The sequence below is a fragment of the Stegastes partitus genome, unplaced genomic scaffold (genome assembly GCF_000690725.1).
Source record: "Stegastes partitus isolate 25-593 unplaced genomic scaffold, Stegastes_partitus-1.0.2 Scaffold401, whole genome shotgun sequence".
Taxonomy (NCBI): Eukaryota; Metazoa; Chordata; class Actinopteri; family Pomacentridae; genus Stegastes; species Stegastes partitus.
In genome coordinates, this window is record NW_007578132.1 from 3,733 (window position 1) to 16,749 (window position 13,017).

The 13,017-nt window shown below is 41.9% G+C and overlaps 2 protein-coding genes across 3 annotated transcripts; both read left to right on the top strand.

Annotated features, from left to right (window-relative positions):
• The first annotated feature begins 523 nt into the window (after nt 1-523).
• nop58 (NOP58 ribonucleoprotein homolog (yeast)) lies at nt 524-6,553 on the top strand. 2 transcript variants are annotated; one of them, XM_008285398.1, is made up of 15 exons: nt 524-676; nt 1,774-1,850; nt 1,991-2,043; nt 2,312-2,436; nt 2,517-2,653; nt 2,854-2,918; nt 3,342-3,476; nt 3,882-4,027; nt 4,238-4,364; nt 4,556-4,719; nt 4,815-4,949; nt 5,510-5,571; nt 5,655-5,806; nt 5,904-6,028; nt 6,118-6,553. In XM_008285398.1, the coding sequence occupies exons 1-15, from the start codon at nt 632-634 to the stop codon at nt 6,172-6,174; spliced, it is 1,605 nt and encodes a 534-aa protein (XP_008283620.1). In that variant the 5' UTR covers nt 524-631; the 3' UTR covers nt 6,175-6,553. The 2 variants fall into 2 exon arrangements, with proteins under 2 accessions (XP_008283620.1, XP_008283621.1); XM_008285399.1 differs by having other exon boundaries at nt 5,907-6,028.
• Nucleotides 6,554-7,507: 954 nt separating this feature from the next.
• wdr12 (WD repeat domain 12) lies at nt 7,508-12,602 on the top strand. The gene is made up of 13 exons (XM_008285397.1): nt 7,508-7,659; nt 8,022-8,116; nt 8,412-8,506; nt 8,986-9,092; nt 9,749-9,864; nt 9,952-10,106; nt 10,192-10,237; nt 10,324-10,409; nt 10,494-10,634; nt 11,014-11,119; nt 11,246-11,378; nt 12,143-12,215; nt 12,324-12,602. Exons 1-13 carry the CDS (start codon nt 7,619-7,621, stop codon nt 12,399-12,401), a joined length of 1,272 nt encoding a protein of 423 aa, XP_008283619.1. The 5' UTR covers nt 7,508-7,618; the 3' UTR covers nt 12,402-12,602.
• The last annotated feature ends 415 nt before the right edge of the window (nt 12,603-13,017 follow it).

Below are 13,017 nucleotides of genomic sequence, written 5' to 3' on the forward strand. Positions count from 1 at the left end.
TTTGTTTATGCAACGCATTCATGTATATGTCGCTCCTTTGTGTATAAGTACGTCATTTGCCCCCGTCGGCCACCTTACATAACACAGTACGACAAATAAATAAATAACGATGTATGTTACAAGTAATGTATGATTACTTTATAGAAAATGTACAGCATTGTCTGCAATTTTCTTTTTGTGTAATTTTTTATAAACGTGATATTTTAAAAGCCAAGTGGTTTGAAACAACTTCTCGCGAGCTTTAACATGAAGCAGCAGCGCGATGCTCACGGGTTGCCAAATTGAGGTGAAAAACGCAAAGCCCTATAGAATGTGGAGTTACTTGTATGCATAGTTTTTGCTTAAAGGACAAAGATAGATTGAGTGACTGCCAAAGAACAACCTCTTCCGTGTAGTGGGGAGCACTCAGCCTTTCTCGCGCACAAGCAGTATCGACAAAAAAAACGAGTGACGAGTGAAATCGGGTGATATCAGCCGATGTAACCGGACCTGGCAACCCGGAAGTCTTCTTTGGTGCTCTCGGCTCTTTCCGCCTCGTGTGTTCCAGACAGTGGGAGCAGCAGCGTGGTGTTGGAAGGCTCTCGTTGGAGAGAGCACAGAAAGTGTAGAAAACTACTGAGCTGCTGCCAAGATGCTCGTGTTATTTGAGACCGCTGCGGGCTATGCGATATTTAAAGTGAGTATGAAATAGTTGTTTCCTGTCAGTAAAAAAAAGAACGATTTTCATGCATTGGCTATTTGAGCTAGCTTAGGTTAGCACCGCAGCTAGTTACCGACAGTCCATACCATTTCTTTGGAAGGTGACATTGCTGCTGATGACGAAGTGGAAAAGCAGTCTTAATGTTTGATTAAGTGCTTTAATGTGCAAATGTGTAATTATTTTTAACTCGTGCATGAATGTCTTTGCTCATTAGCATCAAGCTAGCAGCCCGACTGGCCTGTAGCCACGTGTGCTCAACGAGGCACGCTGGGCTCAGCTTCGTTCAACATTCAGCTACATGCTGATCATTTAGTCCGTCAGGGTTGTGCTTAAATGTGATCAACTACATCAGTTTTCTCAAATTGTGTCTGCACACATGTAGGGACAAAGGAGCTGTTCGGAGCTTCATGCATTGGGGTCTGAGTCCAGCACAGCAGTTTAACCTGATAGCTGAACACATCTCAAGTTATTTCTGCGTTAAATTAATATAAAATATCGGATCCTGCGCTCTTGATTACATTATTTCTATGATTAGCTCATGTTCCACATCCTTATCAGTGAGAGCATAAAATGTAGAGTCAAGTTGTGTACCATGGAATTAGTCTTATATTTAACATGTAAAGATGAACTTTAAAACTACTTCTTTTTTATTACATTTTGTTTAATAGCAATTTGGGTGATTTAGATTTTTCAATAGCCCAGAAGAGGAGATACAGATGCTACCACAGAAAAATCGGTTTATACCTTAATGATACCTCAATTAACTTCATTTACAATAAAATAATTAGATGTGTTTTGATTGCTACTTGGCTACCTGTTGTTATATACTGTTAGTTGCTTTAATGAATAGAGAGATCACATTATGTAGTCAAGGGGAAGCATCCATCCACACGATGTTGTTACTGCTGCAAATAATAATAATGAAACATTTGACATGAAAAATCAGGAAAAACTTTAGTGAAGACATTGTATGCAGCCCTTTGTTGTGGGTTTTCTTGAGCCCCCAGCCAACTGGTACTGATGTGCTTTTGTCAATGCAAGTCAACTAACTTCAAGTGTCTGATGTGTTTCAGGTCCTCGATGAATCAAAATTGCAACAGGTGGACAGTCTGTATAAGGAGTTTGAAACTCCTGAAAAAGCCCACAAAATGTAAGAATTCTTGGATCATTCAGCCACTTAAGGACAGCCCCTCCTTCCTAAGAATTAATCAGAAAGTTGTCATTGATTTATGAATTGTAGTTTGCTGATAGGAAACTGGTCTCACTGTTTTTTTGTCTTGTTCCTACCAGTGTGAAGCTGAAACACTTTGAGAAGTTCCAGGACACAACAGAGGCCTTAGCAGGTAACGACATGCTTCTTTGTGTGCTAATGTAGGTCTTAGGTCTGTGGTCTGTGATGCATTTCTGTGTCTGATTTAAGCATGAGGTGTTACACAGCCTTCGTCACTACCACTGAGACCACATTATTTCATGTCAGCGAACTGAACATGATTAAAAATGTAAATGCTTGAAAAGAGCTTGAGTACTCCTCATCTGTTACATGACCTTTATCAGATTATATGTACTGCTATGCATGCGTTTAATGCAGTGTTTCTAACCTTTATCACTCAGCTGCCACTGCCCTCGTTGAGGGAAAAATTGGTAAGAGTTTGAAGAAAGTCCTGAAGAAAGTTGTTGCCAAGGAAGCTCACGAACAGCTCGCCATCAGCGATGCAAAACTTGGTGGAGTTATAAAAGTAAGTAGTCCAACATTTCCATCAGTGATTTACTCAGGCACTGTTTCCAGGAGCTGCTTTAACTGGGCTCTGCTTTTCAGGACAAGTTGGATCTGAGCTGTGTGCACAGTCCTGCTGTGGCTGAACTGATGAGATGCATCAGGGGTCAGATGGAGAGCCTCATCACCGGACTTCCTCCCAGGGAGATCAGCGCCATGTCTCTGGGGCTGGCTCACAGGTTGGTAGTCCATGGATTATGTTACGTGAGCAAGACTGCTGCCTATGATTACATCCGCTGTCTGAAACATCCATGTAGATTATCCTCAGCATTCGTCACTACCACTGAGGCAGCAGTTTGATCAGGTTTAACTGCGAATCAAAAAATAATAAGACGTATGATGTAACTCATCAATGTTTTGTGTTTTCCTCTGTTTCCAGTTTATCCCGCTACAAGCTCAAGTTCAGTCCAGACAAAGTGGACACGATGATCGTGCAGGCGATTTGTAAGTGTTTGCTTGTTTATGAGTGTTAAACAATATGTCATGTTATGAATGTGGTTGTAACTGATTTTTTTCTTGGAATCACTTGATCTGACCACAGTCTTGATTTTTGGGTCTGAATTATATCATTTACAACAATAACAATCGTGTTAAATGCCCGTCACAGTGTCCCACAGCATGCATTCATGTGTTCACACTGTTTGTACTGGATAACAAACACTCTGAATCTGAAGGGTCTGTTTATAACAGAAGATGAGCAAAAGCAGCAACAATTCATATAGAAGAAGCTGAAACCAGCAATTATCAAATTTTCTTTTACATTTTGCTTTGAAAATGTAAGATGATGATAACTGGAGTAACTGTTTTAGCTCAAGTGTCTAATCTCTGCTGTTCATGTGACTGTGTTGTCTGGCCATGTCTCTGTAGCTCTTCTGGATGACTTGGACAAGGAGCTGAACAACTACATCATGCGCTGCAGAGAGTGGTACGGCTGGCACTTCCCTGAACTAGGAAAAGTCATCACAGACAACTTGGCCTACTGCAAGAGTGTGCGCAAAATAGGTAAAAACAAACACACCACAAGAACGTGAAGGTTCAGTGATTTTGTATTGCACTTACATAAAGTCAGGAGATTCTCAAGAAGCACATTTTTTAAAAACAGAGAGGAAAGAACAGAATATTCATGTGAGTTGAGTTCCAGACTCTGCCTTGTAACTTCCTACGTACAGTGTTTGTTTAGTGAGTTTATTATTTTCATATTCTCCAGATTGAGGCTTAGATTGAAAACCCTCGTGACATTATCATGGTTTTACTCCCAGTGATGAGTAAACTGAATTTCATGTGTTAAATCAGTGAAGTTTCTCTTTTAAAACTCATTTACAAAGGTTTAGTTATCAGTGCCTAAAAGCAGCAGAACCAGCAAGTGTTCTTGAGTAACCAAATGTTGGACCCACACTGTGTCTCCAGGTGATCGCACAAAGGTGGCGGGCTCCGATCTGTCAGACATACTCCCTGAGGAAATCGAGGCTGAGGTTAAGCTGGCTGCAGAGATCTCCATGGGAACGGAAGTGTCGGAGCAGGACATCGGCAACATCAGACACCTTTGTGATCAGGTGTGGATTTCATTTCATTGCTGTGGAGCTTAAGTGATGGTGGTGATGATGACGACAGTTGTCTCAACCCTGAAACAGTCCATGTGGGTTCTTAGTCACTACCTCATCTGAACAGTCACATGAGCTCGGCTTGTGTTTCCAGGAATGGGCCCTGATGCTGGGATTGTTTATGTCCCGGCAGTTATAAAGCAAATCTTTTCTCTTCCACAGGTGATTGAGATTTCAGAATACCGCGCTCAGCTCTATGACTACCTGAAGAATCGGATGATGGCAATCGCCCCCAACCTGACAGTCATGGTGGGAGAGCTGGTTGGTGCTCGTCTCATCTCACATGCCGGTAAGTCACAACCTCACCTTTCACTATGTTAGAAGCAGCCAAGCGGTGATGATGACGACATTATGTCTCTTTGCTGAAAATTACTGATGGTTTTAAGTCACTACCTCATCTGAGCTTGCTCTAAATGCAGAACACTTAGGTTGGTACTGCAGAGAATACCTGCTCTTAATGCTTTGTTGCTTTATTGTTAGGTTCCCTCCTAAATCTGGCAAAGCACCCAGCCTCCACAGTGCAGATCCTCGGAGCAGAGAAGGCTCTGTTTAGAGCCCTAAAGACCCGTAAAGACACACCCAAGTACGGTCTCATATACCACGCCTCTCTGGTGGGCCAGACCACTGCCAAGAATAAGGGCAAGGTAAGTGCAGAGAGACGGTCACCTGGACTAAACAATCACTGTTGAACATGTGTCAGAAAATAAACACATGCTCTGGTTTTCTGTGATGGCTGCAGATCTCCAGAATGCTGGCAGCTAAAGCAGCCCTGGCTATTCGCTACGATGCCCTCGGAGAAGACACAAACGCGGAAATGGGAGCAGAGAACCGTGCCAAGCTGGAGGCCAGACTGCGCCAGCTGGAGGAGAAGGGAGTAAGTATACCTGTAGTACTAATAATGTCCATCCTGAGTTGTTCTTAAGGGGAGGCCAGGCGTTACGCTGCACCATTCTCACTATATCTGCTTAAAACTCGCAGTACTTCAGTTTGTATATTGACGTGACCCTCAGCCCACTACTGAAGATGTACGATTTCAAAAATGGGCCACAAACTTATAATTACATTTTTACAAATGCTCAAACTGGGAAACCGCAAAATTCCTCCTCCCTAAGCACGGTGACACCATGGAGGGTTATTTGGTAAACTACTGTTAAGATCAACCATCTGAACCCCAAACAGTCGATGCTTTATTTCTTAGTTTTCACAGTTCCTGGCTCTGATATGAAGGTGTGATATGAACCTTTTTTAACTCATCTTTCAAACCTGCTGGTAGGTTTTGGGTTCAAACTAATGGGACACTGTGTTTAAAAAAGAATCTATTTTATCTTCAGCATAGTTTCTGCTTAAACTTACGCCGTCCTGCTAAAGAAGATCCACGCTCATGAATGTGTTTTATTGTGACCATCTGATTTAATTTCCTTTTTTTTTTTTTAGATCCGAAGAATCAGTGGAACGGGTAAAGGGATGGCAAAGACGGACAAATACCAACACAAGAGGTGAGTAGAAGCACGACTCGTTTCCAAAGATTTTATATTTCCACATATAAAAGGGCTTAAATGGACATTTTTTTCCTTCCCAGTGAAGTGAGAATTTACGATCCATCCGGTGATTCGACGATTCCCTCCACCTCAAAGAAGAGGAAGTTTGAGGAGGTAGAGGAAGAGGAGGCTGCAGATGAGCCTGCAACACCGGCGGTCAAATCCAAAAAGCCAAAAAAGGAGCAAGTAACAGGTGGGTGAATCTGGAGTGAACCTTTTTTTTTTTTTTTTTTTTTAATGTACTCTGGGATTCTTGTTGGCTAAATGGTTTGGTCTCATGTTTAATACAGAAGAAGCAGAAACAGAACCAGCAGAGGAGACGCCCAAGAAGAAGAAGAAGAAAAAGAAGGACAAGAAAGCAGAGGAAGAAGCTGAACAACCAAAGGAAGAGGAGGAGGAGGTAGCGGTAACTGAGGTAAGACAGAAGCACAAAATGACTCGTAAGAGATTTGAGTGTTAAAGTGTTAAAGTTTGGTTTGTAATCGCTCCCCTTTTTCTCTCCAGTCAACAAAGAAAAAGAAGAAAAAAAAGAAGGTGAAGGAGGAAGAAGACGATGACTGAAAAGATTAAAGAGTGTATATATTTTTGTTTTAATTTTCATGCCTAATCGGTTTTTGTCATGCATTTATATCTTATAAGCGCAACACTTTATTTAGTGCCTGTTTCTGGACATCTGAAAAGAAGCTCATGTTAAACAACAAACTCATTTTATAGCTGAGTGAGGAGATTCTTCTCCACTCTTAAAATGAGTCAAAATTGTAAATCATTTTTTCCTGTTTGTAGTTAAACAGTTTTTATGTTTGTCTTTATTTGTGAAGATGTACGTATAAGATTTCCCACAGAGCATGGAGCTGTAAGAACAGATTTCTCTTTTGATAAACCTTTTTATTGGCCGAGACTGTGAATATCTGCCGTGGTGAAATAAAACATTTTTTGCTGAGTTGGTGTGTTTTGGTTGAATAATCTGAATGGTCACATTTTCCTCTGCAGTGAAGTGAGAATTTACGATCCAGCCCATGATTCTACTATTCCTATTTTATTTTAGATTTTTTATACAAAACACAGTCTTGAACAAGTCTCTCCCCATTCTGTCTGATGAACCTCACTGCACATCACTCTATCAGTTCATGGCTAAAGCTACATTTATAGTACTTCTTAGGACTTCAGATTAAGATTTTATATTTATTATGTACTAACTCTGTTGCTGTCTTGTTGTTTAACTAATCCTTCATTAGTTCTGTGAGTTTCACGTAACCGAAACAAATTCCTTGTGTGTGCAAACTCACTTGGCGATAAAGGTCATTTTTCTGGTTCTGATTCTGAATAAAGTGCCACAGCCAAGCATCGAGTGCATAAATGAACATAGTTTTTAGATGTTGGTCATATCTGTATTGTAAATCCTTTTTTAAAAATAGGATCTTATATTCAAATAACTTGAGATCATTTGAAATATTACACTTTACATGCAATCCATACGGATCATTTGAAAGTCTACCTTTTATGGTTAAATTATTAGAAAAAAATATTTTCCTCTGGTATTCTAGTTTTTGACATGCGCGAGTATGCCAGACATCATGTCCTGTCAATACTAGGAATAGATGCTGAAGAGTTGCTGTAATTAAACATGTGAAACATAAAGGCATTTTGTGGTGAGTTTGTTTTACTGGGAAAATATATCTATATGTTTGAATATTGGATTATAAACTCAGATTATGGGGCGTCCAGACTGTGGACATGGACAATAATTTCTCCCACTTATTAAGAAAACCCACTGAATTGACTTTAAGGAGAAACATACTGTACAATATGGGAAGGCATGACTAGACGAGCACCGACCTGCAGCATCGAGATGCTATCTGCGCTCCACTGAGTAGCCTTGCTTCGTACCACATGGCACGACTGCACGAGAGTGAGGAGTGTTATGAAGAGACGTATAATACCTATTTAGCTGTATTTTACGGTTCCGGGAGCCAGTTGTTGGTCAGAGAAACACGATACTAAGAAGATGTCGCAGCTACAGGCGAGGTTCTTTACGGAGAACCAAAGGTGCGTCTTTACTCTTTTCTCTGGAGTTTAAAACTCAACAGGACAGACGTAGCGGGTTGGTTAGCTAGCTGGCTAGCTGTGACTTAAGAGTAAACATTACAGCAATAAGGTGAGACAGTGTTCTGCCAGTCTCTGCGTGGACTGTAACATGTCCTCTAGTTTAGCTGCTAACTAGAAGCCTTCATAGCAGCTGATTTGGACTTGTTTTAGCTCGCCCAGGCTAGCAGTGTGAGGTTGTGATTATCTGTTTCTTTTTATTTATGTCACTTCACACGCCAAAGGAATGAACTAAGTATGAAGTATAAAGTATAGTGGTGGATTCTATGAGTGCAATCGTTGCTGAAGATTGAGTGTCTTCGTAGGTATGTTGTAGATGATGTCCCATTCTCCATCCCGGCTGCCTCTGAAGTGCAGGACCTCAGCAATGTCATCAACAAGCTGCTGGAGGCAAAAAATGGTTTGTATTTTCAACAGCAACACACATACTTCTGGCACAGAGTTCCCCAACATTTGCAGGTAGACTGAATAACTGTTATCTGTCTTTACTTAACCTAATCATCCTCTTTATGTACATGTACAGAATAGCACATATATAATCCTGATCCTTAAGCCCATCATAGAAAATAGGATCCAAATCAGATTTATGTAAGTTTTACTGTTTAATACCATGTAGGCAGGTAATATGTAATGTATATGTTATCACAGACAATATAAATAGCTTGATTACATGTGGTTTTTGTTTGTCTTCACAGCATCTCACAGCAAAGTGGAGTTCGACTTCCTGGTCAGGGGTCAGTTCCTGCGAACGTCGCTGTCCGCTCACATGGAAACAGAGGGCATATCCACGGTATGGTCTGCCTCAGTCCTTTTTTAAAACACTTTCATTTTATTTATTTCAAATGGGGAGTGTACAATAATTTAAAAAAATGTGCAAATGTACCAGAGTAAGATTGACAAATTTTCACCCTCAGGAATAATTACAAAGCAGAAAGACTGCATATAAAAAAAAAAAGATCCAAAATAAATAAATATACAGATACAACAAAGGATGAGCCAACTGAATGTTCACATAAGTGATAATCAGTCAACCATTTCTGAAAATGACATTTATTTTTGTGTTTGTTTTGCTCTCTATGACTGATTAAAATTCAATCACTGAACAATTAGCCTGAGTGGACATGTTGATTTCTGATTTTAGCGTGAAGCGTTGTGTGTACTGAGATATAGAACAATCTAGTTATCACTAAGTTAACATGACTGGAAATGGCATGAACATATGGACATTATTTGATATTTTATGCACAAGTGGGTTTCTCTGTGTTTCAGGAAGAAGTTGTGGAGATTGAATATGTGGAGCGGATCACTGCCCCGGAGCCCGAGGAGTGTATAATGCACGATGACTGGATTAGCTCCGTAGACGCTGATGCTGAATGGTGAGACGATGTTTTATCACCTTGATCAAGCTTTCTGTTGGTGGTCATAGTAATTAGATGACCAACTACATTTTTTGCAAACACCATAACTGAAGAAAAAAAGGATTGATTTGTTAAAAAAGAGAGACAAGTGCACATTATCTAAACAGGGAAACATCTGGAAAACATCTAATCAGGCTACTAATGCCAGAAAGATGCTGGATTCTAAAGCTGAAAAGTCAGTCTGAGAGTTACATATCAGCCCTTTGTGTTCTTTTCCACCTTCTCTCATTCCTTTCACCTCTTTTCTTTTATATGAACACATACTCAAAGGTTTTTGATAGAGAGAGACGGATGTTACTAAACGTACCAACACATCAGTCTCTGGTGGATGAATGCACTGGTTTTTCTTATTATTTACATAGTATGTGGTGTGTGTTACCTGCAACATGCAGAGGAAGAGTTCACATCCTGATGTTTTGTTTGTTTTAATATAAAAAGAAGGAAATTGGTTGATGACTGGCTTTAGTAAGACGCCTGAGCAGTTCCTGGAAATGTCGTCAGTGATGCTTCTCATTTAAAGAAACATCAATGTCTTGTTCTGGTCTTTACTAAAAAACTGTATTTGTACTTCATTCACTCTAATCTACTCTTTGTTCTCTTCTTTTTTTTTGCAGGATCCTGACAGGGTCATATGATAAGACGGCCAGGATTTGGTCTGTGGAGGGCAAGGCGGTGATGACGCTGGCTGGACACACAGATGTGGTCAAAGATGTAGCCTGGGTCAAAAGAGGTGAGCAGGACAGAACAGCAGACATCCTCTCTGTTATTATCCATCACAACCTTCTCTAAAACTTCCCTGTGGACGTTTTCTTTGCAGACGGTCTGACCGCTCTGCTTCTGACGGCTTCTCTGGACCAAACCGTGCTGCTGTGGGAGTGGAACTCTGAGAGGAACAAGGTGAAAGCCAGGCACTGCTGCCGGGGGCACACGGGGAGCGTTGACACAGTTTCTGCAGACCCCACCGGCTCAAAGGTAAAGCTGGAAAGTGTCGAAAAAAATAAAGTAAATGACAAAAATAACTGGTTTGGCTGAGAATGTTTGTGCTGCTTCCTTGTAGTTCTGCAGCGGCTCCTGGGACAAAATGTTGAAGATCTGGTCTGCAGGTATGAACGGTGACAAACTATGAACAGAATTACTGGATACAATAAATGAATATCATAAAGCTGACGCACTTTTCCTGTGTTCCCAGTTCCCACAGATGAGGCGGACGAGGTTGAGGAACCCGCTGACAGACCGCGGAAAAAACAGAAGACTCAGCAGCTGGGTCTGACCAGGGTGGGTGCAGAGCGAGAGAGTGACTGACCCAAAAATGATGGCTCCAACTTTCAGCAAAATGAGGTTCCTTTTTTTCTCTTGCAGACTCCCTTGATGACGTTATCTGGACACAACGAGGCGGTGTCCTCTGTCCTGTGGTGTGACAGCGAGGAGGTTTGCAGTGCGTCCTGGGACCACACCATACGAGTGTGGGACGTGGAAACTGGAGCGATGAAGACGACGCTGGTGAGAAAAAACAACAGCTCGTTGGTTGGGAACCACTGAGCTAAACAATGTGATCTGTTAAAACTGGCTCCATCACAAGCAGCAGCAGTAAAATACCTCCATGACATGACTCTATCTCACATCTATGAATGAGCGACAGTGAATCAAAATTCAGTTTCGAGTTCAGAGGTTTACTAGATGCTACTTTTGAACTGACAACATTTACAGAAAGCGTTAATGTCACAGCTGTTTTAAACATCTGCAGTGTTCCAGTAAGCAGGAAGAGTTTAGTGTCACAGAGCTGCACTTCTTTAAAAACATTCTTTTAAACTTAAAAAAGTAGGTCAAACACTGTTTATCTGGAATTTCCCAACTGACACTGTTGTTGTGTTTTCCACAGACGGGCAGTAAAGTGTTTAACTGTATATCCTACTCACCCTTGTGTCGGCGGCTGGCCTCGGGCAGCTCCGACAGACACATCAGACTCTGGGACCCTCGCACCAAAGGTACCGCTGGGCTCCAAGTGCCGAGTCGACTTCCCATCAGAAATATCCGTGCCTGAGCTGTCGTTTCGTGATCACTCCATCCTCGCTGTTTCTCTTCATGCCTACATCCACATCCTCTCCTTTCAGACGGCTCTCTGGTGCTGCTGTCTCTGACCTCCCACACCGGCTGGGTTACTGCTGTCAAATGGGCGCCGTCACACGAGCACCAGCTGGTCTCAGGTTCCCTTGATAACCTGGTCAAACTTTGGGACACCAGAAGGTCTGTGAAGCATATACGTTACACTTGATATACCTGATAGCATTTGTGCTTTCGTCACAAGTCAGAAACATACACCATGTGGGTCTTAAAGGATCGGACGGCACAGTGGTACAATACAAACTGTTCCCTGACAACAAAGTGCTTGCCAGGGTTTTCTCTGGGTGCTCTGGCACGATGGGTTAATTAGTGATTCTGAGTCGATTTCCTCACTTATGGTTATGTTCTGTCCAGTAGACAGCTGACGCCATATTTATCGCTTTCCAAAAACACCCCTGACTTTCATACTTTGGTCATTTAGAGCAGTGGTTCTCAGCAGGGGGGCCACGGCCCACTAGAGGGCTCACTTGCATCTCTTCCTCACATCTTAGCTCCTCCCAGCGCATATATAAGAATGAGATGTGAGGACGGAGCGTCTGGAGCTGCCAAATCTTTCATTTTATAGCCTCAGTATTAAACGATGGCAGTTAATTACAGCACGCTGCATGCATCAGCTGTCAAATCAAAGTGACGCCCAGGTGTGACATTTGTACAACTTTAAAAAAGACTCCTACCTAGGATACACCTGTGTTTCCTTGCTCTAAGCTTCACTTGAAGCCTCCTTGAAATACAGAGGCGTAATTAGAAGATCCTGTAGTGTTATGTTGTGTATTTTACTGTTTGTCCTTCATGAGGTCACATATCCTCCACTGCTTGTGCAATGAACCTGGGTGTTAAATGAAATTATTGAAGAACATAACCATGAATGCTTCCTTGTCATCTTCCAGCTGCAAGGCTCCTCTGTATGACCTGGCAGCCCACGAGGACAAAGTGTTTTGTGTGGACTGGACGGAAAGTGAAGTACGACCCATCAGCTGTTTTCTTCAGAGGTTCCGACTCGACATAAACACTTGATACTCAGAACTAATGATTAACTTTACTCTGTCCTTTCTCTGGTTCTGTTTTCAGCTGATGTTGAGCGGAGGTGCAGATAACAAGCTGTACACCTACAGATACTCAGGATGTCAGACAGATGCAGGGGCGTAGGCACGGGCCTGGCGCTCCGACGCTTCCACACATCGTCCAGACAGACACACGACATCGGTGCTGCCAAGACATGAATACGCTGGACAAAACTTTCACTTTGTTCGTTTTGTTCTTTGCCCTCCTGGTTATTTTTACACATTTTCCTATGGCTTGTTTTGTTTCCCTGTAACCCAAATTATAAATTAATTTTGTCTCCTAAAATATTGTCCTTTTTTTACTTTATTATTCAAGTGTATGTGTGATATTTTGATGGTGGTTCTTAGTTTTTAAGCTGAAAGTAGGGCAGTTTGAGGATGCAAAAAATACAGGAACAGGAATATATTGTTGGCAGAAAAGGTTTGTCATGCACTCATTAAGCCAGACCAGTCCTGGTCCTGGAGGGCCACAGTCCGGCATGTTTTAGATGTTTCCCTCTTCCAACACACCTGATTCAAATGATCAGGATCATTATCAGGCTTCTGCAGAGCTTGATGAGCTGATCATCTGAATCAGGTGTGTTGGAAGAAGGAAACATCTAAAACATGCAGGACTGTGGCCCCCGAGGACCAGGACTGGACACCCCTGCATTAAGCACTTCATTAGGTTGTGCATTCATCCTGTCAGCCAGTCATGTGGC